General features: G+C 41.9%; 1 protein-coding gene across 1 annotated transcript; it reads left to right on the forward strand.

The window, feature by feature from the left end:
* The first annotated feature begins 571 nt into the window (after nucleotides 1-571).
* Nucleotides 572-17657, forward strand: LOC114489703 (olfactory receptor 1J4-like). Its single transcript, XM_028503562.2, is given in 3 exon segments — nucleotides 572-884; nucleotides 16273-16803; nucleotides 16806-17657. Coding segments are annotated over 3 exon segments (1302 nt in total). The 3' UTR covers nucleotides 17264-17657.
* The last annotated feature ends 1134 nt before the right edge of the window (nucleotides 17658-18791 follow it).

The following is an 18791-nucleotide window of genomic DNA, read 5'->3' on the forward strand; positions in this document are numbered from 1 at the left end:
TCAGAGCGTTTCAGCAAACTCATTTTGTCACATGTGGAGTGATATATGGCTATTTAAAAATATGTACTTATCATATTTGGTATGATATTCATATGTGAAGGTTTACAGTGAACTCATTTTAGCAGGAAAACGTGACCTGAACTTACATGAAGCTATTAATAGTCTGTATTAGTTGAACTTAGTGTGACTCAGCTGTGGAAATACTATCTATTTCATGATGGAGTCCTCCCCCAGAAACTGCTCAGGAATCCTCGACAACATACACATAACCCCAAATCCTAAAGTTCTGCGACCTGAAAGTCAGCAGGGGGCGCGACTTGAGAATGAGCAGCGGTGACCTCCCCGAGACAACAGTAGACCAGAACGCGCTTCGGCTCTGTGCATCCACCGGAATAAATCTCAATGGATAAGGTTGAGCGAAACAAGCAATTTACGGAAGGCTACAGAAAGTTTAATTCCCTCCAGAAAAAGGGCAAAAGGGGGCGAATCCAACCACTACCGCACACAGTTAAGACACCTAGGTACGCCAGACGGCAAGCGAGCCGGCACCACGGAGGACCCTGAGCGCCCAATGAGAGAGACCAGGCCTCTCCAGGTCCGCTGGGCAGGGGGCAGAGTAACCAGCAAGAGAACTTACGCGGCTGCTCCCGGGTGCCACAAGGTCAGGAGGTCTCCGCCCCGGCCCGCTGGAATCTTCAAGTTACCCAGAGGCTTTCACGGGGTTGAGTCACGTGTATGGCGCAGACCGTCTCAACACCTCGCGACTCTCTCGAGGCTGCGCCCGAGAACACGTCTGCCACGGCGGGAATGGCGGGGAGCACTTCCGGTCCAAGCCGAGGGCGGGGGCGGTGAGGAGACTGCGATTGCCCGGATGAAGCTCTCAGGTCAGCCGGCGGTCACGTCCTCCCCACGACCACTGCCAACAAAGCACGTGATTTAAAAGAGGGGCTCACGAGGCTTCTAGAGGGTTCAGCTAGGTACTGTTTAAAGCTTAAAGCAGAGTGGCGGAAGAATGGACATTAATTTTATTATTATTCTTTAAACAGCACATAAATACTTTTATACACTCTTTTACATGCAAGATACATTTACAACGAAGATAAATAAATGCAGAATCGCGCCCTGGGCCTTAGATAGAGTCTACATATTATTCACATCTCTGTTCTCTGGGGTCATAGAAAATACGAATGTTGTCTCTTCTGCATGACATTTGAAGGCAATGATCCTGACCCCTAATCTATTTTATCTTTATTTTTTTTACATATTTTCTAGGACATAATGTATTTCATTCTTGAGGATTAGAGTCTTAATTAGAAAGAGTGGACTTCATAAAAGAGATGGGGCCTATTCAGGGTTAAGGCTGGAAGGGTGGATCCCAACCGCACCTCACCTGAGGGAGAGACCAGGAATACCCCACGGGGCCCAGCTCTGATCATTCTGAACAGAGCCATCAGTGACACTGCTGGAACTGATGGCCACAGTCTAAAAAGAAGAGCTGGGGGCTGGATAATTGCCCCGTCTTGTTTCTAAGGAAGAGGTTGGAACATAGGTCCCAGGTGACATGGCCTGAGAAAAGTCAGCAGCTCCTCCTGGCTCCTGTGCCTGAGATGTCATAAATACCTGAGCCTTCGGTCTGTGCTATTCCTAGAGGCAGATAAAGGCTCTGGGACTCCAGCTGTGACTTCTTGGGAAGACAATGGGACAGCAAACCCAATCTGCTTTTCTTTTTAAGATTTTATTTATTTATTTAGAGGGAGGTGAACGGAAGGAGAAAAACATCTATGTGTGGTTGCCCCTCACATTTCCCCTACTGGGGACCTGGCCTGCAACCCAGGCATGTGCCCTGACTTGGAAACAAACCAGCAACCTTTTCATTCAGAGGCCCACGCTCAATCCACTGAGCTATACCAGCCAGGGCCCCAATCTGCTTTTTGGAAATGTCAGAGACTGGGGCTAGCCAGCATCTCCAGGTAGCAAGTGAGGCAAAGGGATGGAGAGGGAGAGCAGAGTCTACCTAAGGCTCACATGTACACACACATGGGCACACACATACCCATGGAACATACACATACACACAGGGCAGAGAGCTTTTCCCTTTTTCTTTTTCCCTTTTCTTTCCTATATCCCTATCTGCCCATCATTTTCTAGCTCTCTGATCACCATGAGGGGCGTCTAGTCCTGGTGTTCATCACATCCCTGACAGTCCAGACGGAAGGCACGGTGGAGAGTGGGTCTCGGACCACCCTTCCCCAGCCCCATCAGTAACCAGGGCATAGCCCTAGCACAGTAACATAGCCTGATTCACTCTCAGTCCACTCAGACAGGCGTGCTTCCCAGAATCACTCTCAACCGCCACGCTAGGCCAATGCCAGTGATTACCTCCTCTACATCTGCTTAAAGTTGACTACCCTCATTCATACCCTTTCTTTTTCATGAAATTTGAGTCAGCAAATAACTGTTAAGATAGACTTATTTATTCCCATTCTACAATTAATAATGCGGGGACTCTTATGATGAAGTTATTTGTCTAAGCTTATACTTGGTTTCCAGATGCCAAAACAAGTACTTTGCCATTGACAGTTCTGAGTAGTCATAATCCTTCAAAGGTGATGTTGATAATGATGATGACAGTGATGACGATGATTTTTAGTATTGACATCTCACGACTTACAAGCCGAGCCTGCAGGCAGTGACCAGGACACAGCGACAAAGCACCCTCACTTTATTGGAATTTCTCATCTTCATTGCACATCATGGTCCATGAACAAACTTCAACTGATTCCAGATTTTGGTCTCTTCAACAGGCTTATCAGGTGGGGTTTTATCTTTATCTTATAGATAAGAAAGGCGAGGGTCAGGAGGAGTAAACATGTCCCAGGTTTAAATGGCGTTGAGGAACAGAGCTGTAAGGAAACTCATCTGATGCTTTTTCACTACATCCTGTGTCTCAGGTTCACAATTCATCAACTACTGCTGACCACGACAGTCACGCCACTCCCCTTAATGGCAGCGTAACTGGCCCTCCATATGTGTTATTGTGATAATAACTTCAATGATTCTATGCCATCATGGAATAGACTGCCAATGTGGTTACAAACCAGGAAACAGAGATCAGAGTTAAGTAACTGGCCAAGGTCGGACTGAGAACTAGAAACAGAGAAAGGATTTCCATCCCAACATCATATGCCAAAGCCCAGAAACTAAACAAAAGATGTTAATGGTGAGATTGATGATTAAAATAAAAATGATGTGCCCTTACGATAAAGTGCTTTTCCATTTGCAACATTGTCATAAACACACTAATTAAAATGACCTTCAACACCAAAGGGGGCCAGAGCCCTCCCAGCCCACCTGGAGAGCCCTAATTCTAAGCTGGCCCCTGCTTTCATCTCCCCAAATACACACTCACAAACATATAGACTGAGCACCTTGTTTTGCAGAGTAAATCCTAGTGTATACGTGGCCCCAAAATGAGCTCCACACTAAGATGATGAAATTAAGAGTAAAAGTGTTCCAAAGTTTTTTAAAAGTGAATTACATTTGTAGATGTTCTTTCAAGTGAATCCCAGTTGGGTCTCTTTCAGACAAACCACGGGGAAAATTTGCAGGAATCTAGAACCCAAAGTACATTTCCACCCTGATGCCTCATTATCATAGTCTATAGCCCTCATATCTGGACAGGTGTGCAAACCAGCAGTTACAGCTACTAGTGAATCTCAGTGACTTCTTCAAGGAATAGAGAAAACCAGACCACAGTGCCTGGACTCTGCCATATTGAGAGTCTATCTTTCCTTAAGGAAGATCCTTCTCTAATTTCTCTGCCTTAAAAGGAAATTAGGAACCCAAGCAGCGTCTCGGACTTCTTGCTCCTAGGCTTCTCTGAATGCCCAGAACAGAAGTCCCTCCTGTGCTGGCTCTTCCTGGGCATGTACTTGGTCCCCCTGGTGGGAAACCTACTCATCCTCCTGGCCACAGCACTGGCCAGCACCTCCACACCCCCATGTACTTCTTCCTGGCCAACCTGTCCTTCATCAATACCTGCTTCTCCTGCTCCATTGTCCCCAAGGTGTGGTGAACATCCAGACACAGCACCACACCATCTCCTATGCTGGGTGCCTCATGCAGAGATATTTCTTCATGGCGTTGGCCCTGCTGGATGACTCTCTGCTGGCTGTGATGGCATATGACCGCTACACAATCAGCTGTCTACCCCACAATTCCATGTCCCCAGCACTGCCTGGGGGCTGGTCTCTGCATCCTGGCCCTGCTCCCACCTCCTGGCCTCCTCACTCACTCTCCTGTGTTTGTGCCTCCCATTCCATCCCACGCTTCTGTGATTTTCACCCATTCCTCAAACTGGCCTGTTCACACACTCACCTTTCAGGCCACTGCAAGCAGCCCTTTCAGGTGCAGTCCCTCAATCCTGCGTCCTGGTCATTTATGCCCATGTGATCCACACCATCCTCAGGGTCCCCTCTGCTTGGGGGAAACACAACATTTTCTCCACCTGTGGCCCTCTCCTGTCAGTGGTCACTCTCTTCCATGGTACACTCTTTCTGGAATATTTCCATCCCTCATCCTCCTATTCAGTAGACACTGGAATGGTGGCACCTGTGATATACACAGTGGTGACCCCCATTCTAAACCCCTTTCTCTATCGCCTGAGGAATAGGGACATGAAAGGGGCTTTGTGGAAACTCTTTGGTTGGGCAAGATGTTCTACCCCATACAAATCTTTCCCCAGAGTAGAAGTCCAGACTTTTCAACAGACCTTCTTCCCTGGACTTGACCCTTAGAAATCTGAAAGACTCATGCTCACGATGGATGCTTAGCCTTACAAGAAGATGCAAGAAAATGAAGACTCTGACTCTGCAGGACTGGCATTGGACCCACTGGCCAAGGACAGAGCTGCAGCCTAGAGGGAAGGAGTGACCAGAAGTCCCTACAAGGCGACTTGGTACGTGGATCTATGTTTCCAAGCACATTCTACCCAGAGCTGGGAATACCAAAGATGCCAGCAAACACTTGGCTTCTAAGAAGAAACCCAACAAGAGCATAGTGTTGGACTGTGAATTTGTCCCTGACAACAAGAAATGATGGCAAGACTAGGCAGGTCAGAACCTCAGTCTAAGTCACTGGGCTTCAGAGACCAATTCTGACCCTGCCTGGGAAGAAACTCACTCATTGGTCTTGACATGGAGAATATGACACCAAGTACATAGAACTGTGTGTGGCCTGAAAGGGCAAGAATATTCTAGAAAAGGATCCCAGGTCCAGAAAGATTTAGAGATTTGTCTACTGTCACATATCTGGGATTAGATCTTTGTCCCTGATGGGTGATTCTGTTTCTTATTTGTTAGTTGTGACCAGTCTTTATTCTTTACTTTTTAAACTCTGTTTTATTTTTTTCCAACTGAGAACTCATTCATGTCATTATAGTAAATGTCTAAAATATTTAAAAAATAATCCCTTCTTAAAAGAAACCACTGTGAATACTTTACACAAATTCTTATGGCCCTTTTCTCTGTGTGTTTATCTAATATTGTTAACCTGCTGACTTTTTCACATGATCTTATAAGATAATGTTTTCTATACTATTATTATTAAATCTTCATAAACATTTTCATAATTAATATTATAGCAAAAGAAGGTACCATATTTATATATAATCTTCCATTATGGATTATTAGAGTCTTCTAATTATTCTCACTATTCTAAATAATGACACAATGAAAATCATTGTAAATAAACCTACGTACATAGATTTTCCCAGGTTCTTACAGCAAATTTTAAGAAGTGAAGTTGTGGGGTGGAACATTTTTCTAGTTCATGATACATGTTGGCAAAAGAGTTGACAAAACTGGCCCTGGCCAGGGTGGCTCATGTGGTTGGAGCATCATCCCATACACCAAAAGTTTGGGGGTTCAATCCCTAGTCAGGGCGCATGCCTAGGTTTTGGGTTTGATCTCCAGTCAGCGCATGAATGTCTCTCTCTCTCTTTCTCTTTCTCTCTCTCTCATCAATAAACATATGTATTTTAAAGAGTTCACAAAACTGTTAATGATTTGCATTCCAGCAGACATTCTTCAAGAGTCCTCTTTTCTCTGCATCCTACTAGTACTTTCTGTTCTATTTTTTTACTTAATTGCTGCAAATATAATAAGCAAAAAGGTACCTCTTTTTTGTTTAATTATTTTTGCTTACTAACTGTTGTCTATAAATAAATTTTATTTGTTCTTCTGTTCATTATTTCTTCATGCCATTTAACTACTTTAAAGATTTCTCTCACTCCTTTCTATATTAGAATTTTAAACTCTACACTTTCTTACTTATGATGCAAGCTTTGCCCAATCACCTTTGCTTCCCTCAGTTTTCTTTTTGATCTTTCAACATACATAATTTTTCAACTTACATAGATGCAACCGATTTAAAAAATCTCCTTGTGACCCTCCTGCCAGTGTTATCATGGGAAATCCTCCTCTGTGCAGAGTTCCCATGACCTGTTTTCTATTTTCAGTGTGACCTGCTATTTTTAGTGTTTCATTGAGACACAATCCATATGCCATAAAAGTCATCCTTTTAAAAGATATGGTTCAGTGGTTTTTAGTATATAATGTGTTATTTTTACTGAAATGACATAGGACTTTTAAACAATATATTTTAGAATAATATCAAATATTAAAGTAATCATCTCCCTCACATCTCTCATTTTCTACAGGAGTTTCTTCCCTGTTCCATGTCACGTGATTATTAGAAAATGGGAGGCTGAGTACCTCTGACCTGTCATTCACTCTTATACACCATACGCTTTTCTCCCCAGAGCCTCTGGCCTGAGTGCTATTTTTCCCTCTGTGGCACCTCCCTCCACTCCAGGCCCACCCTGTTTGAGTCCCGCAGGGTCTGCAGAAAAACCCCCTCTCACCCCCGTTCACTCTGATCACCTGGACATGATCTGTTTCTCTTGTGAGCTCCTCTGTTGCTTCATCTACGCTTCCCATTCCTGCCCTAAGACCAAGAATAACATAAAGGAGATGTTCACAATCGTTGAGGTTGGTCACTTTATTCTCAACAAGGCTGCCAGGACCATTGGACGGAGAAAGAGTCGTGTTTTCGACAAATGGTACTCGGACCACTGGTTACCTCAATGCAAAAGAATGAAGTTGGATCTTTACCTCACATCACACACAAAAATTAACTCAAAATGGATCACAGACCTCAGTGAAGAACTAAAACTACAAAACTCTTAGGAGACAGCATGATAGTGAATCTGTGACTTACCTCACATGATGGCTTCTTAGGTATGACCCCAAAGGCATAAGCAGTAGTAGAAAAAAAAATGGATAAATGGACTTCATCCAAATAAAAAGTTCCAGCCCTGGCTTGTATGGCTCAGTGGGTAGGGTGTTGTCCTGCAAACTGAAAGGGTGCCAGTTCAACTCCCAGTCAGGTCACATGCTTGGGCTGTGGGCCAGGTCCCTGACCAGGGGTATGCAAAGGGCAACCGACTGATGTTTCTCTCCCTTTCTCCCTCCCTTCCTCTCTCCCTAAAAATAAATAAATAAAATCTTTAAAACAATTTTTTGAAGTCCTGTGCTTCCAATATACCACTAAGAGAATGAATAGACAAGCCACTGAAAGGGAGAAAATATATGTAAAGCATATGTCTGATGAAATATTTAGATTAAGAATACACACCTAACTGAAATGGCAGCCCTGCCTGGAAGATGCCCAGAGCTTTCCTTAGTGTCCCCAGCATTCTGCCTGCTCAGAGGCAGCTTGCTGCGCCTATCCCCAGTGCCACAGGTGCCCCTTCTTCACAGGTTGCCATCATCCCTATCTTGGACTGTGACCACGCTGCTCACTCATGTCCCTTTCAATCCCTCTGCTCACAGCAATCAGAGTGATCTTTTGAAATGAAAATTTCGTCATGTCTCAGTCCTTCCTTAAACCTCTCAGTAGCAACTCACTGCTTTTAGGGAAAAAAACGAAAATGAAAACTTCAGCATGGTCTGTCCGTGTCCCCTGTTTGTCCTTTACCTGCCTTCTGGCTCAGTCACACCTCGGTCCCCATCCTTCTCCGAGTCCCAGCCCCACTGACTTTTCGGTTTTTCAAACGTTCCATCTACATTCCCACCTGCAGGCTTTTGCACAGTTCATCACTCCAGCCTAAAACACCATCTCCTGAGTTTTTATTTAGTTAATTATGACTCTCCCTGTAAAATCCATGGGAAAAAAAGGGGACCATGGCTATTTGGTTCATCTTTAAGATCTTAAATTTAAGCCCAGCACATGGTAGAGTGCAATAAGCATGAGTTAGGTGAATTAATGGACACTCTGCTAACATAAATGGCAAGTTAGCCATAAGATGCACTGTAGAAATGAGGTGATTCCACGTTGCAGCTTCCCACCCCGTAATGGTCTACTCCACACAGGCAGAGCCGCTCAGCCCTAACCACAGGGTCACCCCATTCCCATCTTTTAGGGGATGTTTCTCAATGCTAGGTGGATGTCCCAAGTGGTTTTCAATCCTAGGAGCTTTAAAAACTCAGCCACGCCTACCCCCAATCCCCACCAAGGGCTCTAATTTAATTTCCTGAGTGCAAAGATATCTATGAATCAATATGGAGAAACATTTGGATATATTGGGTTTTTTTCTTTTTTTTAAATTTTATTTTAATCATTGTTCAAGTACAGTTTTCTCCCTTTTACTCCCAATCCAGCCCACCTACCCAACCCTCCCCACTTCCCTCCCATTACCACCCTCCCCCTAGTTTTTGTCATGTGTCCTTTAAGTTTGTTCCCGAGAACCCTTCCCATTGTCCCCTGAAATTCCCTCTTCTCTCCCCAGTGGTCACTGTCAGCCTGTCCTCTATGTCAGTGTCTTTGGTTATATTTTGCTTGTTTCTTTGTTTTGTTGTTCAGATTCCTGTTAAAGGTGAGATCATATGGTATTTGTCTTTCACTGCCTGGCTTGTTTCGCTTAGCATGTTTTCCAACTCCATCCAAGCTGTTGCAAAGGGTAGGAGCTCCTTCCTTGTTTCTGATACATAGAATTCCATTGTGTAAATGTACCACAGTTTTTTGATCCATTCATTTACTGATGGGCATCTAGGTTGCTTCCAGCATCTAGCTATTGTAAATTGTGCTGCTATGAACATTGTGATGCATAGGTTCTTTTGGATTGGTGTTTTAGTATTCTTATGATAGAGTCCCAGCAGTGGAATTGCTGGGTCAAAAGGCAGATCCATTTTTAGTTTTCTGAGGAAGTTCCATACTGCTTTCCATAGTGGTTGTACCAGTCTGCAGTCCCACCAACAGTGCACTAAGGACCCCTTTTCTCCACAACCTCTCCAACACTTGTTTGTTGCTTTGTTTATGATGGTCATTCTGACTGGTGTGAAGTGGTATCTCACTGTGGTTTTAATTTGCATCTCTCTGATAGCTAGCGATATTGAACATTGTTTCATGTGTCTTTGGATTTTCTGTATGTCCTCCTTGGAGAAGTGTCTGTTCAAGTCCTTTGCCCATTTTTTAATTGGATTTCTTGTCTTCTTAGAGTGCAGTCTTGTAAGTTCTTCATATATTTTGAAGATTAAACCCTTGTCTGAGGTATCATTGGCAAATATGTTTTCCCATACAGTTGGTTCTCTTTTAATTTTGATACTGTTTTCTTTAGCTGTGCAGAAGCTTTTAATTTTGATGACGTCCCATTTGTTTATTCTTTCCTTTATGCTCCTTGCTCTAAGAGACAAGTCAGTAAAAAAGTTTCTGCGTGAAATATCTGAGATTTTCCTATCTATGTTCTCCTCTAGGACTTTAATGGTGTCATGTTTTATATTTAAGACTTTCATCCGCCTTGAGTTTATTTTTGTATATGGTATAAGTTGGTGCTCGAGTTTCATTTTTTTTTTTTTTTGCATGTTCCTGTTCAGTTCCCCCAACACCATTTGTTGAAGAGGCTATTTTTACTCCATTTTATGTTGCTTCCTCCTTTGTCAAATATTAACTGACCATAGAGACTTGGGTTTATTTCTGGGCTCTCTGTTCTGTTCCATTGGTCTATGTGCCTGTTTTTATGCCAGTACCAGGCTGTTTTGATTACAGTGGCCTTGTAGTATAGTTTAGTGTCAGGTATTGTGATCCCTCCTACTTTACTCTTTTTTCTCAAAATTGCAGCAGCTATTCGGGGTTGTTTATGATTCCATATAAATTTTTGAAGTGTTTGTTCTATGTCTGTGAAATATGCCATTGGTACTATAATAGGAATTGCATTGAATGTGTAAATTGCTTTGGGTAGTATGGCCATTTTGATGATTTTAATTCTTCCAATCCATGAACACAGTATATGTTTCCATTTGTTTGTGTCTTCCTTGATTTCTTTCCTGAGTGTTATGTAGTTTTCTAAATACAGGTCTTTTACCTCTTTGGTTAGGTTTATTCCTAGATATTTTATTTTTCTTTTTGCTATTTCAAATGGGATTTTTTCATTGATTTCTGCTTCTGCTGTTTCATTGTTGGTGCACAGAAATGCCTTTGATTTCTGGATATTGACTTTGTATCCCACTGTTTTGCCAAATTCGTTTATTAGGTCAAGCAGTTTTTTTGTGGAGTCTATAGGATTTTCTATGTACACTATCATGTCATCTGCAAACAGTGACAGTTGTGTTTCCTCCTTTCCAATTTGGATGCCTTTTTTTCTTTTTCCTGTTTGATCACTGTGGGTAAAACTTCCAGTACTATATTGACTAGAAGTGGTGAAAGTGGACAGCCTTGTCTTGTTCCTGATCTTAGTGGAAAAGATTTCAATTTTTGCCCATTGAGAATGATGTTGGCTGTAGGTCTCTCATATATGGCCTTTATTATGTTGAAGAATGTTCCCTGTATTCCCACTTTGCTGAGTGTTTTTTATCATAAATGGGTGTTGTACCTTATCAAATGCTTTTTCTGCATCAATTGATATGATCACGTGGTTTTTGTCTTTGCTTTTGTTTATATGATGTATTACATTTACTGATTTGCGAATATTGTACCATCCTTGTATCCCTGGAATGAATCCCACTAGGTCATGGTATATGATCTTTTTAATGTATTGTTGGATGTGGTTTGCCAGTATTTTGTTGAGGATTTTAGCATCAATGTTCATCAGTGATATTGGCCTGAAGTTTTCTTTCTTTGTTGTGTCTTTATCTGGTTTTGGAATTAGGATGATGTTGGCCTCATAAAAAGAGTTTGGGGGTCTCCCATCTTTTTGGATTTTTTGGAATAGTCTGTGAAGGATAGGGGTTAGCTCTTCCTTAAATGCTTTGTAGCATTCTCCTGTGAAACTATCTGGCCCACGGCTTTTGTGTGTTGGGAGTTTTTTGATTACTGCTTCAATTTCTTTTGTTGTTATTGGTCTTTTCAGGCTTTCTGCTTCTTTTTTATTGAGTTTTGGAAGATTCTATTTTTCTAGAAATTTGTCCATTTCACCTAGGTTTTCAAATTTCTTGGCATACAGTTCTTTGTAGTACTTTCTTACAATCCTTTGTATTTCTGTGGTATCTGTTGTAATCTCTCCTCTTTCATTTCTGATTGTGATTATTTGGGTCTTCTCTCTTTATTTTCTTGATGAGTCTGTTTAAAGGCTTGTTGATTTTGTTTATCTTTTCAAAGAACTAGCTCTTGGATTCATTGATCCTTAGAATTCTGCTTTTAGTCTCTATGTCATTTAATTCTGCTCTGATCTTGGTTATTTCCTTCCTTCTGCTTGCTCTGGGCTGTCTCTGTTGTTGTTCCTCCAGTTCTTGTAGACATAGGGTTAGGTTGTTTGTTTGGAATGTTTCTAAATTTTTTAGGTGGGCCTGTATCACTATGAACTTCCCTCTCAGGACTGCTTTGGCTGTGTCCCATAAGTTTTGGGGTGTTATGAGTTCGTTTTCATTTGTTTCCAGAAACCTTTTGATTTCTTCCCTAATATCATTCTTGACCCATTCATTGCTTAATAGCATGCTATTTAATCTCCATGATTTTGAGTGTTTTTGGTTTTTCCTTTGGGTTGGTTTCTAGCTTCAGTCCCTTGTGATCCAAGAAAATGCTTGGTATGATTTCAATTTTGTTGAAATTGTTGAGGCTTGTTTTGTGTCCTATCATGTGGTCAATCTTTCAAAATGTTCCGAGTGCATTTGAAAAGAATGTGTATTCAGCTTCTTTTGGATGGAGGGCTCTGTATATATCAGTAAAATCCATTTCATCAAGGCCATTGTTCAATGCCACAATATCTTTGTTGCTATTTTGTTTGGAAGATCTGTCCATTTTTGATAGTGAGGTGTTAAAATCTCCCACTATAATTGTGTTGCTGTCCATATCTTTCTTGAAGTCCTCTAAGATTTTCTTTATGTATTTGGGTACTCCTATGTTGGGTGCATATATCTTTACAGTATTTATGTCTTCTTGGTGGATTCTTCCCTTGAGTATTATGAAGTGACCGTCTGGGTCTCTCTTTATGGACCTTTTTTGGAAGTCTATTTTGTCTAATATGAGTATTGCTACCCCAGCTTTTTTTTCCTGTCCATTTGCTTGGAATATTTGTTTCCAGCCCTTCACCTTCAGCCTGTGCAGCTCTTTTATCCTGAGGTGGGTCTCTTGTAGGCAGCATATATGTGGGTCATTTTTTCTTATCCATTCAGCTATTCTATGTCTTTTGATTGGAGCATTTAAACCATTTACGCTTAAGATTATTATGTATAGGTACTTACTCATTGTCTTTTATGTACGTGTGTTCCTCTCTCTCTCTCTTTTCCTTCCCTTCCTTAAAGCAGTCCCTTTAGAATCTCTTGCAGAGCTGGTTTGGTGGAGGCATATTCTTTTAGACTTCTTTTGTCTGGGAAGCTTCTTATTTGGCCTTCTATCTTGATTGAGAGCCTTGCTGGGTAAAGTAGCCTTGGTTGCAGACCTCTGGTTCTCATTACTTGGAATATTTCTTGCCATTCTCTTCTGGCTTGAAGTGTTTCCATTGAGAAGTCAGCTGCTAACCTTATTGGGGCTCCCTTGTATGTTACTTCCTGTTTTTCCCTTGCTGCCTTTAAGAGTCTCTCTTTGTCTTGAAATTTTGCCATTTTAATTATGATGTGTCTTGAGGTGGGCCTCTTTGGGTTCCTCTTGATTTGGACTTTCTCTGTTTCCTGGATTTGTGTGACTTTTTCTCTTGTCAAATTAGGGAAGTTTTCCTTCATTACTTTTTCAACTAGGTTTTCTATCGCTTGCTCTTCTTCTTCTCCTTCTGGTATCCCTATTATACGGATATTATTACAATTCATATTGTGTTGCATTTCTCCTAATCCCTCTTCATTCTTTCTGAGCCTCTTTTCCTTTTCTTGCTCTCTCTGGGTGTTGTTTTCTACTTTGTCCTCTAGCTCACTGATCCAATCTTCTGCTTCATCAATCCTGCTTTGCATTCCTTCTACTGTGTTCCTCAGTTCAGAAATGGCATTCTTCATTTCCTCTTGCCCTTGTTGAGAGTTTCTAATTCCTTTTTCATGTTTATATAGTTTGCAATGAGATTGTTGTAGCTCCCCTCTAGTTTCTGATAGCTCATTGTGAGTTCATTCAACTTCCTGATAATCATTGTTTTGAACTCGCTATCTGATAGTTGAGTTGCCTCTATTTCATTTAGCATTTTTCCTGAGGTGTCCTCCTTTCCCTTCATTGGGGATTGTTTCTTTGTTTTCTCATTGTTCGTGGGTTTCTTCTTGTTAGCCTCTGTTTCTTAAATTGATCTGTTCTGGTTCCCTGTAATTATGGTGTGAACTTCTGTGGTAGAATACCTGTGAGATTCAGGGGTGCAGCCTCCTTCATGTATCCTGGTGTTCACAACTTCCCCCTACTCTTTTTTGTGATCAGTTGGAGGAGTAAGGCAAAATGATTTAAGACAGCAAGACAGTATACTATGATATTTACATTAGCAGCCAGTAGAGAAGAGATGGGTTATCCTTTGGCTCCTTATAGTGTTAACCGTGATCCTACACCCCACTATCCATGTTTTAGAAAGGATGGAAAGAAGGTAAGACTCTTAATGGGGACGAGAGGATTGTTAGTTGGAATTCGCAAGCTGTGAGGCTGTGGGAGGTCAGATTCTAAGGTAGGGTTGGAATAAAGATTAGTAAATAGGAGTAGTGTGTAAAAGAATAGAGACAACCCCCACAATAGTATAGTTCAGGAAATTGCAAAGTGGGCTGAGATCAGGTAGGGGTGTTGAGTAGTAATTACAATTGTATGAACTAGGTCTTATTAACAGTAATAGTAAAGCATCAGTCTTGTGGCAGAATCGATGAGATCTAGATAACAAGAATAAGGAGTATTGAACCTTGAGAGGTGTATTAATGGAACACAGATGAAGGATAGTAAATTCTCAGCACACTGTGACTGAGATACGAGGGGGAACCTATCAAATGACAGTATAACCAGCCAAGCAAAGAAGATTATACAGAAAGAAAAAGAATACCAAAATACTATTAAAATAAAAAATGTCGAAAAAGTGAGAAAAAGATAATACAAATTCACAGTAACTCGCAAGATCAAAAAAAAAAAAGAAAAAAAACAGAAGATGGAGTGCAGGAGAGATAAATTTGGAGTGGAAGGAATAATACTAGGATGAATGGAAGAGAAACATAAGGCATTGCGAGATATAAAAATAATAAGAATTGAAAAATAAAATGTCACTTAAAACACAAGATAAAAATCAATCAACCAACAGCCACAAAACAAAACAAAACAAAACAAAACAAAAAAACCTCTTGTTGGTTTCTAACTGGCCAGGCCAGTTTTTCTGATCTTGCTGGCTTCAGCTGGCTGAGGGACATTTGAAATGCTTATCACTCTTCCCAGCCAAATCTCAGTAAGTCTCTCAGGTACTATCCCCAGGGCATTTCTGACTTTCCCCTACAGAGCCCTGGGCGTTCCCGAGCACACTCGCTCTCCGGAGCTCACTGCCGAGTTCTCCCGGGCTCCGGGGTCCTGGCAGGGTTCCAGCTCTATGAGCTCAGGAAGTACCCTCGACGTTTTGGGATTTACTGTGCCATCTCTGGGGATCATAAAAGGGTGCGCCCATCCACCAAATTTTTGAGTTTCAGGCTCTAGGAATGCACTAAGTGCCGAGTCCCTTCTGGGTTCACAGTGCAAGAGTCAGGATTCCCGATGGGGTGCGCGCTTCCACAGTTTAGCACTGCAGGCTCCAGAAACCTGAGGACACCTGTGCCCTTTCCTGGATCGGGGCTGCAATGTCTGAGTTTTCCACCGATCCACACTCCCACAGGGCTAGGGGTTGGGGGCACTCTGCCAGGCTGCCCCTGGTAGTGCCGGCTGGAGGCACTCACTTCTCAAGGGCTCTGGGTGGGTGTTCACAGCCCCTGTGTGATTTTTCCCCCACAGTCCAACCGGCCTCTCTGTGCCTTCAAGCAACAAGGTCTCCCCTGGTGTTGCTCAAGCCCCATATTCCGGGGAGGGAGCTGTGACTCCCCTCTCCAGGGAGCCCTGAGGCAGACCCCTGAGCACCGGGCCTGGGGACTGCAATCCCCCTGGTCCCCGCACTGATCCCTGGGTCCCTTTTGTCCTGAAGCAGTCTCCTTACCGTCTGGTTTTTCAATGATCGCAAGAATTTTTGATGTCCTGTTTCCAAAAATGTTTCGGTAACCTAGGCCACTTGCTCTGTTCCTTCACCGATTCACGAGTTTTCCTCCTCTTCACAGAAGCCGAGAATCATGCTGCCTGGAGTAAAGCAGCCATCTTTCCCCCCCTGGATATATTGTTAAATGGAAATAAGCAGCATGCAAAAGGGCACTTATAGTACTGAATGTTTTTGTAAAAATTAAGGGGATACAAAATATATATATGTCTGCCCATTTGAGCAAAAAGAAACACAAGAAGAATAAATCAGAAACTAATGAGGTGATTACCCAGAGAAGGTGGACAGAAGAGATGGGAGGTAAGTATAATAATTAGCACGGTTATGACCATGTTGTCTTTTGCCACTAGAAAATAAATAGAAGAGGTGGTGCATAAAGCAAAATAGAATCAAGAAGACAAATGAACCTAACTATGTCTTAAATAAATACCATAATTAGACTAAAGAGGAAAATAATGTAAGTACCCTAGTAATTCTTGAACCCGGAATTTTGTCTATATACTCTCACAATAAAAAAAAAGGAAACAAAATCTTAAGCTGTACTTAGCGTGTCATTAACAGTGGTATGAGTTCAAGATTCTGAACTACTTCCCATGTGTCCAACATTCGGCAAGCAAGTAACACTGAGGATATCTCTGATGTCTCTTTCTCATCTGTCACTGTCCCTAAAATGCTGATGACCATGCAGACTCACCACTTCATTTCCTACCCACAGTTTATTTCTCAGTTGTATTTTTATTTATTTTTTGGTTGTCTTGATCATTTTCTTCTGGGGCAATTTTGGTTCTGTACTTTTCTTCCTCATTAAGCAGTGATGGCATATGACAGGTATGTGGCCATCTGTCACCCTCTACAATACACCACCATCATGAGGGAGAGGCTGTATGTGCTGCTGGTGGCTGGTCCCTGGATTATCTCCTATGGCAGTGCACTGTTGCACACCCTCCTCCTTGCCCAGGTGTCCTTCTGTGCTGACAGCATCATTCCCCACTTTTTCTGTAGTCTCTCCATTCCACTCGAGCTGTCCTGTGAGCTGGTCATATTCACTGAAGGGGTTATGGTTGTCATTTTTCCACTGAGTGGCATCCTGGTTTGTTATGGCCATACTAGAGCCTCTTATCCTGAGAGTCCCTCTACCAAAGGGATTGCAAAGCCTTGTCCACCTGTGGCTCCCACCTGTCCATGGTGTCTCTCTTCTATGGGGCAATTTTGGTTCTGCACTTTTCTTACTCATCAAGCAACTCCACTGACAAGGACATGATCGTCCCTCTGATGTACACAGTAGTCATCCCTGTGTTAAATCCTTTCATCTACGGTCTGAGAAACAGAGATATGAAATTGGCTCTGAGACTATTGTCAGAAAAAGTATCCTTTTTGCCAAGTTCAAATCACCTAATTGTGTTCTTATTTCACACTCTGACCTTGTTGGACATCCTGAAAAATGGTGTGTTGACCACCCATCTCTCTAACATCCTCTCAACTTCCTTACTGGATCTATTCCCTTTTACTTTACTCTTATTTGTTGTCCTCTTATTCTTCCATAATCCGAAATATGCCATTTCCCACAACACACATTCAACTTGTAGTCTTCAAACTCCTTATTAGTCAGGCATGGCCTGATCATCCTGAATAGCTCACACTGTTGTGTTCTGCTGCTGAGAAGAGATGGAACACTTGCTAAGATCACAGAGCACACCAACCACCTCTCTCAAAAGGAAAATGGCACCTGCACTTTATGCTTCCTTCTAAAAGATAAAACTGGTTTAGCTTCAGGCTACGATTACAAGTGTGAAATGTGGCTATTTCTGACTCCTATGTGGCAGAGAGCAGAATTCCCAAGTGTGTTACAGTGCCTCACTTTGTCTGTAATGCAGTGAACAACTGGCCCTTCAAGCAAAGCCAGTTTTTTAAGTTTTGTGCAATACTGTTTTGATAGGTAAGAAAAAACCCTCTTACCTGTAAGAAAAGGTAACATGACTCGCAATCATAACTGTTTCTGTTGTTGAAGTAAATGAGATATAAATCACTTCCCTATTTCCCCTTTCTTATCTATTGTTTCCCAAAACTACAAATATTCAGCCATGTTTCTAATGTTTAGTTTAATCAAGTCTAGTACATTTACCATTTTAATGTAGTATATAGTTAATAAAATACTTCTGATGGTTTCCTAAAAGCTAAATAAATTTAATTTCATTGTGTTTGTGATAAAAGCATACCAGGGGAGCACTCCATAGGAAACTGTAATTTTTGCCTTTGAATTGGATTTTTGTGGTGAGATCAGGCTATGTCTCTCTGATTAATGGTAGTCTGGGAAAATATTGTATTGTTCCCAAACTGAGAGCTCCCATTTTGGATTCCTTTTATAAGAAGAAATTTTATTTATTTTTAGAGAGAGGGGAAGGGAGGGAGAAAGAGAGGGGGAGAAACATCGGTGTGAGAAACATTGACTGGTTGCCTCTCGTATGTGTCCCAACCAGCGACCAAACCTGCAACCAAGGCATGTGCCCTGACCAGGAATTGAATTGGCAACCCTTAGTTTTTCAGGACAATGCCCAACCCACTGAGCCACACTGGTCAGGGCGAGAGCTCCCACATCTAATAGGGAAAAGCTAAGTGCATGAGTTCCTATTTCATGCATATAAAAATTCATGCAACGTATTTGTTGCATGGCTACTCTGTGCCAGGAGATCTTAGTTCTGTGAATACAGATTTTTATATAGATCCGCAAACTCATCCCCATGTGGGACTTACACCCCAGCCCTCCTGCCTCTACTCATTCAGACTTCTTTGTCTTCATAGCACTTTCTAATCTTCTAACACACCTTAAATTTTACTAATTTCCTTTCTTGTCATTGCTTCTTTACTGGAATGTAAGCACTACACAAGATGGGTTTGGGGTCAGAAATAAAGAAATAAACTGTAAGTTTTCCTTATACGTAAATACTGCTATGAATAAAGGAAATGTAAAATGGGGGAGCAAGATGGCCATCAAAAAGAACATCTTACCCTTTGCGACACCATGAATGGACCCAGAGGGTGTTAGGCTAAGTGATATAAGACAGCCAGACAAGGACCACATAATTTCACTTACATGTGGAATCTAAAAACCAAAATAAATTAACAACAACAACAA

The sequence above is a fragment of the Phyllostomus discolor genome, unplaced genomic scaffold (assembly GCF_004126475.2).
Source record: "Phyllostomus discolor isolate MPI-MPIP mPhyDis1 unplaced genomic scaffold, mPhyDis1.pri.v3 mPhyDis1_scaffold_24, whole genome shotgun sequence".
NCBI lineage: Eukaryota > Metazoa > Chordata > Mammalia > Chiroptera > Phyllostomidae > Phyllostomus > Phyllostomus discolor.